This window comes from Loxodonta africana, unplaced genomic scaffold, assembly GCF_030014295.1.
Source record: "Loxodonta africana isolate mLoxAfr1 unplaced genomic scaffold, mLoxAfr1.hap2 scaffold_202, whole genome shotgun sequence".
Classification (NCBI taxonomy): Eukaryota; Metazoa; Chordata; class Mammalia; order Proboscidea; family Elephantidae; genus Loxodonta; species Loxodonta africana.
Window position 1 is genome coordinate 403,073 of NW_026974942.1, and position 15,795 is coordinate 418,867.

The following is a 15,795-nucleotide window of genomic DNA, read 5'->3' on the forward strand; positions in this document are numbered from 1 at the left end:
TTTCCTGAAGAAACTGAACGCTTCGAAAGCCAGAGTAGCAGGGGCAGGGGTTTGGGGACCATGGTTTCAAGGGACATCTAAGTCAATTGGAATAATAAAATCTATTAAGAAAACATTCTGCATCCTACTTTGGAGATTGGCATCTGGGGTCTTCGGCCCTAGCAAGCGGCCATCTAAGATGCATCAATTGGTCTCAGTCCACCTGGATCAAAGGAGAATGTAGAACACCAAGGACACAAGGTCATTAAGAGCCCAAGAGACAGAAAGGGCCACATAAACCAGAGACTACAACAGCCTGAGACCAGAAGAACTAGATGGTGCCCAGCTACAACTGATGACTGCCCTGACAGGGAACACAGAGAACCCCTGTGGGAGCAGGAGAGCAGTGGGATGCAGACTCCAAATTCTCTAAAAAGACCAGACTTAATGGTCTGACTGAGACTAGAAGGACCCTGGTGGTCATGGCCCCCAGACCTTCTGTTGGCCCAGGACAGAAACCAACTCTTCAGACAGGGATTGGACTGGACAATAGGTTGGAGAGGGATGCTGGTGAGGAGTGAGCTTCTTGGATCAGGTGGACACTTGAGACTATGCTGGCATCTCCTGTCTGGAGGGAAGAGGAGAGGGTAGAGAGGGTTAGAAGCTGGAGGAATGGACATGAAAAGAGAGAGTGGAGGGAGGGAGTAGGCTGTCTCATTAGGGGAAGAGCAATTGGGAGTATGTAACAAGGTGAATATAAGTTTTTGTGTAAGAGACTGACTTGATTTGTAAACTTTCACTTAAAGCACAACAAAATTTAAAAAATTAAACAAATCAAAAGACGCATTGCATTAGGTAAATCTGCTGCAAAGGACTTCTTTAAAGTGTTGAAAAGCAAATATGTCACCTTGAAGACTAAGGTGTACCTGACCCAAGGCATTGTGTTTTCAATCACCTAATATGCATGTGAAAACTGGACAATGAATAAGGAAGACCAAAGAAGAATTGACACCTTTGAATTTTGGCCTTGGCAAAGAATATTGAATGCACTGCCAAGAGAAGGAACAAATCTGTCTTGGAAGAAGTACAACCAGAATGCTCCTTAGAAGCAAGGATGGCGAGACTGTGTCTTACATACTTTGGACATGTTGTCAGGAAAGATCAGTTCCTGGAGAAGGACATCATGCTTGGTACAGTACAGGATCAGTGGAAAAAAAGGAAGACCCTCAAAGAGAGAGACTGACACAGTGGGTGCGACAATGGGCTCAAGCATAGTAACGATTGTAAGAATGGCACAGGACCAGGCAGTGTTTTGTTCTGTGATACATAGTTTGGCTATGAGTCAGAACAGACTTGATGGCACCTAACAACAATCGACTTGAAAATGATACCTTCAGTTCTTTTTTTACTCCAGTTTACTGAACGCTCTGTAATTCTGGTTGACTCATAGTGCCACAGTATTTCAAATTTATTTTCCTAACTTTTTTCAGATTCTTTGAAATGATCCTACTGAGTGATTTGGATAACTTTTATATACAACTTCCATCAACCTAGTTGCATGGTACATTCAAATATTAACAACAAAAAAAAAATTAGTCAACCCATTTATTTAAGTCTGATCAGAGCCACTTCATTTCTCACAAAATGATTTAATAAATATCTAATTATTTTACAAATAGTTGTGTTGACATTTGCAAACATATTCCATTTTTTCATGCTGTACTTGAGTCATATTAAGCCCTGATATCCTCCTTCCTTTTGGGAATGTGAGAGTGGAGAGGCAATTAAGAATAATCCACAGCGGGCTCCAGTCAGGCATTTCCTTTCCATGGACCCTTCCTTTATGATAAAAATCTCACATGAGATGATTCTAGATGATATAATTATCAAGGGAGAGTAAAATCCCCATGTTTCCATATGATGTTTCATTTCACTGGGAATTAAAATTACCTTGATTAGTGTTTATTTTCCTGGTGCCACACACAAGCAGTTGCACATAGAAGATATTGCTTATTTAAGATGTTTCTATTCATTTGTTTAACTTAATAGTCTTCTTTGGGACCCAGTCAAGACAGCCAAATTGCATTTGGTTCTTTTTCTCGTCTTTATGAGCCAATGATGTAATCACCAGGAAGGTAAGTAGCTATAAAAATGAATGTTTCTGCAAAAATGACTTTAAATGCATGACTGCAGGACATCAGGAATGTTCTGGATGAAATATGATGAATATGTTGCTGCTTCTAAGATTTTGTGGAAACCCTGGTGGCATAGTGGTTAAGTGCTACAGCTGCTAACCAAAGGGTCAGCAGTTTGAATCCTCCAGGCGCTCCTTGGAAACTCTATGGGGCAGTTCTACTCTGTCCTATAGGGTCGCCATGAGTAGGAGTGGAGTCGACTCGACGGCACTGGGTTTGGTTTGGTTTTTCGGTTCTAAGATTTTGCAGGTAAGGATAAATTTTCTTAATCTTTTTATTCCCATAAATGATTGTCTAATCAAATATACATTATTCTATTTTAAACACCATTGTAGAAGCAACCTTCTGTATGTTCCTGCTACGAACATATTTTACCTTTTGTTTATTACTGTTCTAGTCCTACTCTTCTGAGAACCAATCCTTTTGAAATCCTTACCTGCTCTTCATATTAGGTGTCTAACTTACTCTTCTTACATTAATAACAAAATATTAATATCTATATTTATAAATTTATCACTTCAACATGACAGTTAAATTATCTAGCCTGATGTATGGATTCAATAGATAATAAGTAACATATTTATATTTTCTTACTATTTTAAATAACTTTCGCATGTCATGTGAGGCAGACAGTGCAGGAATTACCTACATTTCAATTTCAGGAAGCTAAATTTGCTTACTTATATGCATACCCCCAATAGCATATAAACACTGAAATTCAACCTAGCGTTTATGAATTCACAATAAAACTGAAAGGGAAAAAAAAAGAGGCAGCATAGAAAGAAAGAAGAAAGGAAGGAAGGAAATGTAACTGAGTAAACCGTCTAGAAGCTTGGAGTAAAGAAGGCAAAAAAAAAAAAAATAGCAATATTTGTTAGTATTGTCAGAAGTAAGCTTCATACGTCTGTATATATGTATATATGTATATTCTTTCCAGATGAAGGTCATCGTCCCATTCTGTGGGTGAGTAAATCAAGGCTACGGAAAGTAAAGAAGCATACTTAAAGTCATCAGCCAATTAAGGGCAGAGTGGGATTACAAAGACAAATCTGCCTAATTAAAAAGCCAACATTGTATCAATGATATTTCCCTTAACGTTATAATGGCTCCCACTTTATACTTACAGTGTAAGCATTGCTGGACAGTATAAAATATTTGATTCCTGAGTTTCCTATACAAAAAAGTAATGATGAAAGTGGTGAGAAATTTAAAGTATTGAACACTACAAACACTCTGGGCTGTACCATACATAATACGACATGAACAATTGACTTCGTTCTCCAAAAGTAAAAGATAAAAAATATTAGACAGTAAAGATAATTTAAATCTATTAGCCAGCAAAACATGTGAAAATAGTAGCCTAACCACTCCTGATCGTCTACAGGGTTAGCATCATAATCACTATTCAGAGACTGATGCTGAGTTTGTGCCATTGAGAATGGGTGAAAACAGGAGCACCAACTGGTCTCAAAGGCATTTAAACCCCTACTGAGATTTGGAGCTAATCATTTTATCTTACTTATTTGGAATTTATTATAATTTTTGATCAATTTACATTTTAAACTTTTAAACATTACATAATTCTCTTTGACATATTTCATGCACTAAATACATAGCTGGAATATAAGCTTATCAATTTATCTGACTTATTACAAGAAAGGAGTCCTGGTGATGTAGTGGATTACAACCTGGCTGCTAACCAAAAGGCCGACAGTTCAAATCCACCAGCCACTCCTTGGAAGCCCTTATGGCGCAGCTCTCCTCTGTCCTATAGAGTCGGTATGAGTTGGAATCAACTTGATGACAACAGGTTTGGTTTAGTTTTTTTATCACAAGAAAAATCTAAATGTTAACATCATTTTTGGTGAATTTATATTTTGAAATTTTAAAAAATGTATATATCTAAAAAAAGCATAGATTGTAACCTGTTTTACAAATGTTGAAATTAAGTTTTATAGTCAGTAAGTATTGCCGATATACAGTTAGTCAATGAAGGAAGTAAAACCCGGGTAATTGAAACTTGATTCTAAATCCCATTCTGTCTCCACAAAAATGTAATTACCCATATGTTTAATCATGCCTGAACTCTGAGTGGACAAGAAGAAATATAATAAAAGAAAACAACAACAGCAAATAAAATGAAACACTGTTTTAACTGTTAAGGTAGAGAAATAAGAAAGACATTTGAAAGTAAATACCAAGGCTTCAACAACAGGTAAAGAGCGCAATAAGGCAGTAAACATGTTGAGTCGACAATAGTGACGAGGTAAAAAAAAAAAAAAAGACTTCACAGGGATACAGAGTGATCAGTATCACATAAAATGGTGGTGGGACTAGAACTTGGGTTTACAGCTTTGCGAAGATTTTCAAAGCTATTTAGGAAGTGGTAAAGGGAAAAGTAATGGATTCAGAATGGGAAGAGTTGTGAGCAAAGCTATGTTTATGTAATGATTTAAGCATTTTTTCTACAGCATGGGACTTGTAAAATGATTTATTGCACTAAAATAATACGTGAATGACATGGACAACTAGTTTAATTCCAATAAATCAGAAATTGCAACACCTGCTAAAAGGAAAAGCTGCTGGATGCACATTTTGAAGCATCTAGCTATTTTATTTCGGTGTCAAGATGCTCCTCTCTTTTACATAATGCTGGTAACCTCTGCTGCACTTATTTTTTATTCTTTGTTTTCTGTTTGTATCTGTCATGATAATAGACATCTATTGACTTATTCTGCTGTTTAATGTGTTTTTATTTGTTTTTGTCTTTTTTAACCATCCGAATTATTACATTAAATATTTATCTACAAGTACACCTACAGTTATGGAACATATTTGTTGTTGAAACTTTCATGTCAAAATATTTTTTGATTCAATATTCTCTAGCCACAATAGTCCCTCCAACTCTTTAAACCATTGGAACATCACTTTATAATTTGAAATGTAATGATATACACATTATTACACACCTGATTGCTGCCTTAAGCCACATAGTGGTGAAAAATTTATATAGAGACGATGATTTGACAAAATAGTGGTTTGCCTAATAATAAAACTTAACATTTTTATAAGATTTTTCACTGTACTTTTCAAGGAGAGATTTGAAGCCAATTCTTGAACAATGCTCTTGGCAGGCTGAAGAATTTTTACCTTAGTAGAAGGTGAAGAGCAGTGGCAGATATTGAGACAAAGCTGTCTTTCTTCCTGTGCTGAGATGAAGGTCCGTGTTGCTGTGTGGAACTGCATCAGGTAGAGAATTTCTAAAGGGAGCCAAGACCCGCTATGCAATTTCTTCATCCTTAGAGTTAAATAACCATAAGAATATTTCCTATACTTCAATTTATTCTTGAACATTGAGTGAATGGTCAAAAAAATGAATGACATTGGGTAATATTTGTGAGAAACCTACGTGTAGAATGTTCATTATATGTACACAGAACTCTGGGTATATGGAGCAAGAAAAATATCTACAAAAAATATGAATTAATTAAGAGAATTAGATTCTGGCAACCAACACAGAACCAATATGCACTTATGTCTTTAGTGATGTTCAATATCCAATGCCTTTATTTTTAACTGACTTGCTTACAGAGCTGTGTTTTGTTCTAGAGATCAGTGTTACGAAGGCAAGTGGGACTTGCTGAGGCACCGCAAATGCAGTCAGTGTGATTGTGTGTATCCAACTGGGGATCCGTCACCAACACTGTCGGGAAACTGCTGGTAAGTAAGCACTTTTATTCAACCTGTTTCTGACTAAAAGAGCCAGTCCCCAAAATATACTAAAAGGTGGATGTCATGGATTGTATTATGTCCCCCCCGAAAAATGTGTGTACCAAGTTGGTTAGGCCATGATTCCCAGTGTTCTGTAGTTGTCCTCCATTTTGTGATTGTAATTTTATGTTAAAGAGGATTAGGGTGGGATTGTAACAAAAAACATTACTAACAATGTACAAGTACCCAAAGAGAAATTAGGTAACTCCTAAAAATCAAACACTTATGCTCATCCAAAGTCTTCACCAGGAGAGTAAACTGATTGCCTACAGCCTGGGAAACAGTTTTGAGCTATAACATTTCCGATCAGCATCTGATCTCTAAAATCTACATGATATTGCAAAAACTCAATAACAAAAAGACAAATAATCCATTTTAAAAATGGGCAAAGGATAGGAATAGGCACTTCAACGAAGAAGACATTCAGGCAGGTAACAGATACATGAGGAAATGCTCATAATCATTAGCCGTTAGAGAAATGTAAATCAAAACTACAATGAGATACCATCTCACTCCAACAAGGCTGCCATTAATCCCAAATCACAAAATAATAAATGTTCGAGAGGTTGTAGAGAGACTGGAACACTTATTCACTGCTGGTGGGAGTTTAAAATGGTGCAGCCACTTTGGAAATCAATCTGGCACTTCCTTAAAAAGCTAGAAATAGAACTACCATAGCATATGGCAATCCCACTCCTTGGAATATATCTTAGAGAAATAAGAGCCTTTATATGAACAGATATATGCACAACCATGTTCATTGCAGCACTGTTTACAATAGGAGAAAGATGGAAGTAACCAAGGTGCCCACCAACAGATGAATGGATAAATAAATTGTGGTACATTCACACGATAGAATACTTCACATAGATCAAGAACAATGATGAATCCGTGAAATATTTCATAGCTTGGAGGAATCTGGAGGGCATTATGCTGAGTGAAATTAGTCAGTTGCAAAAGGACGAATATTGTATGAGACCACTATTATAAGAACTCAAGAAATAGTTTAAACAGAGAAGAAAATATTCTTTGATGGTTATGAGGGTGGGGAGAAAGGGAGGGAGAAGGATATTCGCAAATGAGATAGTAGACAAGAACTATTTTAGGTGAAGGGAAAGACATCATACAATAAAGGAGAGGTCAGCATAACTGGACTAAACCAAAAGCAGTTTCCTGAATAAACCAAAAGCTCCAAAGGTCAGAGTAGCAGGGGCAGCAGTAGGGGGACCATGTTTTCAGGGGACATCTAGGTCAATTGGCATAATAAAATCTATTAAGAAAACATTCTGCATCCCACTTTGGTGAGTGGCATCTGCAGTCTTAAAAACACTATCAAGCGGCCATCTAAGATGCATCAATTGGTCTCAACCCACCTGGAGCAAAGGAGAATGAAGAACACCAAAGATACAAGGTAATTATGAGTCCAAAAGACAGAAATGGCCACGTAAATCCAAGACTACATCAGCCTGAGACCAGAAGAACTAGATGGTGCCCGTCTACAACTGAAGACTGCTACGACAGGGAACGAAACAGAGTATCCCTGACGGAGCACGAGAGCAGTGAGATGCAGACCTCAAAGTCCCATAAAAAAATCAGACTTAATGATCTGACTGAGACTAGAGGAACCCTAGAGGTCACGATCCCCAGACCTTCTGTTGGCCCAAGACTGGAACTATTCCCAAAGCCAACTCTTCAGACAGGGATTGGACTGGATTATAGCATGGAAAATGATAGTGGTGAGGAGTGACCTTCTGGTCTCAAGTGGACACATGAGACTATGTGGGCAGCTCCCGTTTGGAGGGGAGATGAGAAGGCAGAGGGGGACAGAAAGTGGCTGAATGGACATGGGGAATACAGGGCTGAGAGAAGGAGTGTGCTGTCTCATTAGTGGGAGAGGAACTAGGAGTACATAGCAAGCTGTATACTAATTTTTGTATGAGAGACTGACTTGATTTGTAAAGTTTCACTTAAAGCACACACACAAAAGATGGAAAGAATACACAGAGTCACAGTACCAAAAGAAATGGTCAACTTTCAGTCATTTCATGAGGTGGCATATGATCAAGAACTGGTAGTAGTGAAGCAAGAAGTCCAAGCTACACTGAAGGCACTGGTGAAAAACAAGGCTCCAGGAGCTGACAGAATACCCACTGAGTTGGTTCAACGAACAGATGCAGCACTGTTCATGCCCACTCCACTATGCAAAGAAATTTGGAAGCTAGCTACCTGGCCAACAGACTGCAAGAGATGCACGTTTGTATCCATTCCAAAGAAAAGCGATCCAACAGAATGTGGAAGTTATCAAATGTAAGTGATAGTAAATATGGTAAACAAACAAACAAAGAAACTCTATCTATTCTACACTGAATATGACATTCTATCCCCAGGAGATCTAGTGAGTTTATGATGTTGTTGTTAGGTGCTGTTGGGTCAGTTCCAACTCATAGCGACCCTGTGTACAACAGAACGGAACAGTGCCCAGCCCTGGGCCTTTCTCATTGCGATGTTTGAGCCCACTGTTGCAGCCACCGTCTCAATCTGTCTCATTGAGGATCTTTGTCTTTTTCACTGACCGTCTACTTTACCAAGCACAATGTCTTTTTCCAGGGACTGATTCCTCCTGATAATATGTCCAGAGGACGTGAGACCAAGTCTTGCCACCCACCTTTCTAAGGAGCATTCTGGCTGTACTTCTTCCAAGACAGGTGTGTTCATTCTTCTAGCAGTCCATGGTATATTCATTATTCTTCACCAACAACATAATTCAAGTTTCTGTTCTTTTGCCTTCCTTATTCATTGTCCAGCTTTAGCTGCACATGAGGCGATTGAAAATATCATGGCTTGGTTCAGGCACACCTTAGTCCTCAAAGTGACATCTTCGATTTTTAACACTTTAAAGAGGTCTTTTGTAGCAGATTTGCCCAATAAAATATGTCGTTTGATTTCTTGACGGCTGCTTCCATGGGTGTTGATTGTGGATCCAAGTAAAATGAAATCCTTGACGACTTCAGTATTTTGTCTGTTTACTGTGATTTTTTTATTGTTCCAGTTGTGAGGATTTTTGTTTTCTTTATGTTGAAGTGTAATCCATACTGAAGGCTGAAGTCTTTGATCCTCATCAGTAAGTGCTTCAAGTCGTCTTCACTTTCAGTAAGCAAGGTTGTGTCATCTGCATGTCTAGGCTGTTAATGAGTCTTCCTCCAATCCTGAGGCCCCTTCTTCTTCATATAATCCAGCTTTTTGGACTGTTTGGATTATATGTTTTTTTAAAGACACTGAGTTTTTGGTAATTTACTATGGCAGCCCTAGAAAATGAATACAGAGCCCTTCACCAAGAACAAGTCAAGTTAGCACCAAAAATGCTCCTGTAAGGGTAGCCACGTAACATGAGACATGGCAGTTTTAAAAAGTATGAAGTAAAACTCTCAGCTTTGACAGACAAAGGGCTCCTCTAAGACTAAGTTCATTGCTGTTGAGTCGATTCTATCTCATAGCAACCCTAAAGGACAGAGTAGAATTGACCCATAGGGTTTCCAAGGAGTGGCTGGTAGATTCGAACTGCTTGAATAAGTATTGTGAAAAAATACAACCCTGACACACAACTTTTCTGAGCTTAGTATTAAAACAAAACAAAAAAGTCGCTGTCGAGTGGATTCTGACTCATAGGGACCCTATAGGACAGAGTAGAGCTTCCCCACAGGGTTTCCAAGGAGTGACTGGTAGATTCAAACTGCAGACCTTTTGGTAGCACCCAAATGCATAATCATCGCACCACCAGTGGCTTTCAAATCAGCTATAGGCTGATGATCTCCAAATTCTTAGAACCCAGAAAACTACTCTACCTCTGAGTGGTATCCACAGCTGGGAACTGTTCTTCACACTTGGATGACCTCAGACATCCAAATCTAACATGTCCAGAAAAAATCGTTTGGTCATTTTCTCAAGTTTGTTCCTCCATGGTTTTCCACATGGTAGAGAATAGCTCTGGTGACCATGCGCTCATGGTAGCCTGAATTCTAGAAGTCACCTTTGATTCTCCGTTCCCCTCATCCCATACATCTGATCCACCAGCAATTCTTGGCAGCTCAAGCTCCAAAGTACACCTCAAGCCTGCCCACTGTTCCCACCTGCACTACCACCATCACTCCTCACCCTGACCACTGCAGAAGCATCCTGACTGGTCCTCTGTATTTGCTGTCTTCAAGTTCTCCTGGGCTACAGTTAATTCCTGGGACACATTCTTTCTCAAGACCATTGAACAATAGAAGGAGAAGGGCATTTAGTTGTATGCTACCTCCTCTGCTTGAGCTGCATGTCCCTCAGAAATCCCTTTTCACTGCCCACTCTATAATGTCTCTTTTCCAATTTCCTGTCTTTGGCCGCACTGCTTTGATAGCGTGCATGCATGTGTGCTTCAGGGGTCATGTAGACAGCTGCTTGGAGGAATTTTTCTTAGTACAATCATGGTTGTGTGCCATCAAGAGATTCTGACTCATATCAACCCTGTATGACAACTTAGAACTGCCTCACAAGGTTTCCTAGGTTGCAGTCTTTATGGCACAGCCCTGGTGGCCCCGTGGTTAAGAGCTTGGCCACTAACCAAAGGGTGGACAGTTCGAATCTACCAGTTGGTTCTTTGCAGAAAGACATGGCAGTCTGCTTCTGTAAAGACTTATAGTCTTAGAAACCCTATGGGGCAGTTCTGCTCTGCCCTATAGGGTCACTATGAGTCGGAATTGATTCAACAGCAACTGGTTTGGATTTTGTTTGGTTAGAATCTTTACGGGAGCCCATCTCCAGATCTTTTCAACCCTTGAGCTGGTGGGTTCCAACGGCCCACCTTTCAGTTAGCCAAGCACTTAACTGTTGCACCTCCAATACTTAACTCTGCACGCGAGAGGGCCCTCTCCTGACGTCTCCCGTCTCCTCACCCCGCACACCTTGGCATTCTCCTTGCTTCTAGACCCCACCCTTCCCTCTGGAGGCCCAACCCCCCCCACGCCCGCCCCACACCCGGGCCGCTGGGCCGGGCCAGCAGCCATGTTCCACGCCATCTAGCCAGTTACTCCCGGAAGCGCTGGGACGGGTGGTGAGGGGTCCGGGCCGGATGGCGCGCCTTAGAGAGGATGCTGTTCGTGCTGCTTTCCCTGCCGTGTTCTCTGAAAGGTATGAAACTCCGGCAGCTGGGTGGAGGGACCAGCTCCCAGACTGAACAAGCCTGGCCCCTCGAAGGTGTGGAGGGAAGGCACCAGGAGTGCGGGTCCCAGTCCCAGCATCCCGTGGGCTCCAGAGGTTGGAGAGTCCGGACGTTGGGTTAGCAGCTCGCGTCGCCCCCTCCAGCTTACCCCATCCCGAGTGATCCTCGGGGGCGGACGCTGCGTGGGGGCGGGCGGATGCAGCCACTCTACGGGCTGCGAGAGGGAGCCTCTGGCCCGGGAGACGCAGCTGGTCCGGGAAATTTGCATCCCCATGGCTTTGCAGCGGGGGAGGGGGGTCCAGCCACGGGATCCAGCTGCGGAGTGCCCTCGGGCCTGGGGGCTTGAAGGGCTTGGGGAGAAAGGCCGTGTCCAGGGCTGCGCCCAGGTCCCTACTCTGCCCGGGGCGGGTTTGCGGGCCAAGCTGGGGGATGGGGGCCTGCCCACCCCGCCCCCCACCTGCTCCCTCTGCCAGAGGGGAAACCAAGGCCTAGAGTTCGTCCGGGAGGGTGAGATTCCAGACTGAGGGCGGGGCACTCGCCCCCATTCCTCCTCCCACCCCCACCAGACTCCGTAGGGTGCCACGGACAGGGGAGAGAGGGATCCCCCGCCCAAGGCCATGCTGCCCCTTATTGTTTTGGGCGCTGTGCCTGGGAGGCTGAGGCACCCCGCGCCCGCGCCTGGCCGGTCTACTCTTGGGGCTGTGGCGTCGGCGCGGCCCCACCAGGAAAGGAAGGGGTCCTGGGAATCTGTGGAGCAGCGTGGGGATCCTACTCCTTGTGGAAGCAGCAGCGATTCAGTGTCTGTTAACAGTGTGGATGCCGGGTCCCGCTCCCCCTCTGGGTGGCGGGGGTGGGGGTAGCAGGAAGGGGTCCTGAGCAACCAGGTCGTTTGTTAACTTAAACGTTTGTGCGGCGCTGTGTACCGGTCACTGTGGACGGGGTCTCTGGTGCTGAGGGGATTTGAGGGTTCCTCACACTGGCGGGATTTGGAGCCTCTACCCTGGTGGCAGTAGGTTTAGTGGGTTACCCTGGTGGCGTAGTGGTTACCCAGGTTGGCAGTTTGAATCCACCAGGCGCTCCTTGGAAACTGTGGGGCAGTTCTACTCTGTCCTATAGCGTCACTATGAGTCAGAATTGACTCGATGGCAACGGGTGTGTTTTTTTTTTTTTTTTTTAGGTTGGAGATTAGGTGTCTCTCGGGCTGACATTTGAAGGTCTGGAGCTGACGGTTTATGAGGGTTTCTAAGGGTTTTAAGCGCTCCGGCCATGGGCACCAACCCGATCTTCCAGCCCCTGCGGATGGACCGCCCCCCCCCCCCGGGGGATTGGCTGCTCTGGGACCCCAAGCCCAGAGGGCGGTGAGAAGCTGACAAACGTGAGTGATGTCCTGCAGGCTCCAGTTGGCGGGGCAGCCCTGCTCACATGGTCTCAATACCGGCAATCGGGCAGTCAGCTTCGTGCCTAGGGGTGGTTTCCGAATGTTCCCTCGTGTCCCCCCACCTGTGCGGGGCGACAACTCTCCCCTGGGTGGGGACCTAGTAGAGGCCTGCAGGGCATCAGGGTATGGAGGGGCAGAGCTTGGGCGGGGAGGGCGCGGCCCTGCAGGTTCCTCTACGTGACCACGGCGGGGGGCTGCGGGTCCTGAAGCCTCGGCCTGGTAGAGGACCCACTAGGTCACGCAGAAGGAGTGGGTTAGGATAATCATAGCATTAATGGGAGTATTGAGAGAGCGCCCTGGGGCCTTGGGTCCCTCGGGAAGAAAAGCTTCTGCTGTCGCCACTGCAGCGGTACCCAGGTCGTCCCGGCTTAGGTCCAGGAGGTTCCGGTGCTCGGAGGGCCTGGTGGGCAGAACAGAACCGGCGGTGCGCGCGCCCTCTCGCGGCCTTGCACCGAATCGCTGAAGTTCAGTGTCAGGCGATTCTAAGCCTTGGTTTTGGAACTGAATAGTGAAGCAGAGCAAATGATGCAGTGCCTTGATGGGACCGGTGGAGACATCAAGAAGCAAAGCACAGCTCAAACTTCAAAATTCCACTGAGTGTTAGTACGATTTCGAGGGAGAAAATAGACGGAGAGTCGAGAGGCCCAGAGATGCAGAAGGGTTAGAGGATTAGGGTTAGGGGTTAGGGTTTGGGGGTTAGAGGTTTGGGAGTTAGGTTTAGGGGTATAGGTTTTAGGTGGTTGGGGGTTGGGGTTAGGGCTGGGGTTACTAGGCTCGGGCACAAGTGGTTTAGGGTTAGGGTTAGAGTGAGGCTGAGGTTGATTCCCCAGTCTTGTGTACCGTCTTTCCTTCGCCAGAGTTACCACCGATCTGTTGTTTGGTTGGAAACCCTGGTGGCGTAGCGGTTAAGAGCCATCGGTGCTAACCAAAGGTCTGCAGTTCGAATCCACCAGGCACTCCTTGGAAACTCTATGGGGCAGTTCTAATCTGTCCTGTAGGATCGCTATGAGCTGGAATTGACTCGACAGCAGTGGGTTTGGTTTTTTTGGTTATTGTTTAGTTGGCTTTTCTCTACCCACTCTTCGTCTCCCTGGTGAACATCAAGGATTGTTTCTGTGCGTAAATGTTTTCATGAGTTTTTATGATAGTGGTCTCTCACTGTATATGTCATTTTGTGATTGACTTAGTCAGTGTGATGCGCCCCAGATTCATCCATGGTGTGAGATGTTTCGGAGATTCATCATTGGTCTTTATTGTCGTGTAGTGTTCCACTGTGTGTATGTACCGTAGTTTGTTTATCCATTCCTCTGTGGACGAGCACTTAGGTTGTTCCCATCTTTTTGCTACTGTGAATAATGTTGCAGTGAACACGGGTGTGCATATGTCTATTCCTGTGACTGCTCGTGGAAACCCTGGTGGCTAGTGGTTATGTGCTACGGCTGCTAACAAAAACGGTTAGGGTTTGGGGTTAGGGATGTTAGGGTTAGGGTTGTTAGGGTTTGGGGTTAGAGTTTAGGGTTAGGATTTTTTGGTTGGGGTTAGGTGTTAGGGTTAGGTTTAGGGTTTGAAGTTAGAGTTTGGAGTTACAGGTTAGGTGTTAGGGGTTGCAGTTTGGGGTTTAGGGTTTTGGGGTTTAGTCGTTAGGGTTTGGGTTAGGTTTTAGGGGTTAGAGGTTAGGTTTAGGGTTGGGGTTGGTGTTGGGTTTGTTTGGGATATGTGGTTTGGGGTTAGAGGGTGGGTGTTAGAGGGTTGGGGTCTAGAGGGTTGGGGGTTAGAGATTGAGGGAGTTAGAGGGTCAGGGGTTAGAGGGTGAGGGGGTTAGAGGTGAGAAGATTATAGAGTGAGGGAGTGAGAAGGTGAGGGTGTGAGGGGGTGAAGGTTAGGGTTTAGGGTTAGAGGGTTTAGGCTTAGGGTTCAGAAGCTTGGGGTTAGGGGGTTAGGGTTTCAGGGTTCAGAGGTTGGGGTTGGTGTTGTGGTTAGGGTTAGAGAGTTAGGGTTAGAGGGTTAGGCTTAGAGGATTAGGGTTAGGGGTTAGGGCTAGGGCTTAAGGTTTAGGGGTTTGGGGTAAGGTTTTGGGGTTTAGGATTAGAGGGTTAGGCTTAGGGCTTAGAGTTTAGGGTTTTAGGATTTAGAGTTTAGGGCTTAGGGCTTAGAGCCTAGGGTTTAGGGCTTAAGGTTTAAGGCTTAGAGTGAGCTTTAAGGCTGGGGGCTGGGGTTAGGGTTTAGGGTATTAGGGTTAGAGGGTTTGACGGTTTAGTGTTTAAGTTTAGGGTTTAGGGGTTAGGGGTTGGGGTTAAGGGTGTTAGTGTTTAGGGTTTTGGCGTTTAGGGTGTTAGGGTTAAATGTGTTAGGGCTAAGGGTGTTAGGGTTTTGCGTGTTAGGGTTTTAAGTGTTATGGTTTAGGGTTTAGAGTTAAGTGATAGGGTTAGGCTTAGGCTCATTCTTAGGTTTAGGGCTAGGGATTTGAGGTTTAGGGTTTGGGGTTGGGTTTGGAGGTTAGGGTTAGGATTAGGGCTAGGGTTAGAGGGTTAGGGCTAGAGGTTAGAGTTAGAGGGTTCAGGTTTCGGATTAGGGTTTCATGTTAGCGTTAGAGGGTTAGGGTTCGAGGGTTAGAGTTAGGGTCATTAGGGTTAGGGTGGTTAGGGGTTAGGGTTAGGTATTAGGGTTTACGGTTAGGTTTAGGGTTTGGGGTTTGAGGTTTGGGTTTAGGGTTTGAGGCTTAGAGTATAGGGTTTAGTGTGTAGGGTTTTGATGTGTAGTGTTTTGGGGTGTAGGTGTTTAGGTTGTAGAGTTTAGGGTATAGGCGTTAGGGTTTGGGTTAGGGTTAGAGTTTAGGGCCTTGGGGGTTAGGACCTAAGGGCTTAGGGTCTTAGGGGCTTTGGGGCTCAGGGCTTAGGGGCTAGAGTTAGAGGGCTAAGGCCAGAGGGCCAGAGGGCCAGAGGGCCAGAGGGCCAGGGTTATGGTTTGATTCCTGGCTGGCAATTTTTTTCCTTCAATATTTTGTGTAAGTCATCCCTTTGCCTTCTTGCCTGCATGATTTCTGCTGAGTAGTCCAAGTTTTTTATTATTTACTCTCCTTTGTTGGTGACTTCCTTTATCCCTAGCCTCTCTTAAAATTCTCTTTATATTTGATTTTGGCAAGTTTGATTATTATGTGTCTCGGTCACTTTCTTTTGAGATCTACCTTATGTGGAATTCGATGAGCATCTTTCATG

General features: G+C 44.0%; 1 protein-coding gene across 1 annotated transcript; it reads right to left on the bottom strand.

Annotated features, from left to right (window-relative positions):
- Positions 1-1,015: 1,015 nt before the first annotated feature.
- On the bottom strand, positions 1,016-11,630 carry LOC135229321 (uncharacterized; the record flags this gene model as incomplete). Its single annotated transcript, XM_064278954.1, has 2 exons — positions 1,016-3,345; positions 5,325-11,630. A coding segment is annotated over one exon (726 nt), but the record flags the coding sequence as incomplete, so codon positions are not given.
- Between the last annotated feature and the right edge of the window lie 4,165 nt (positions 11,631-15,795).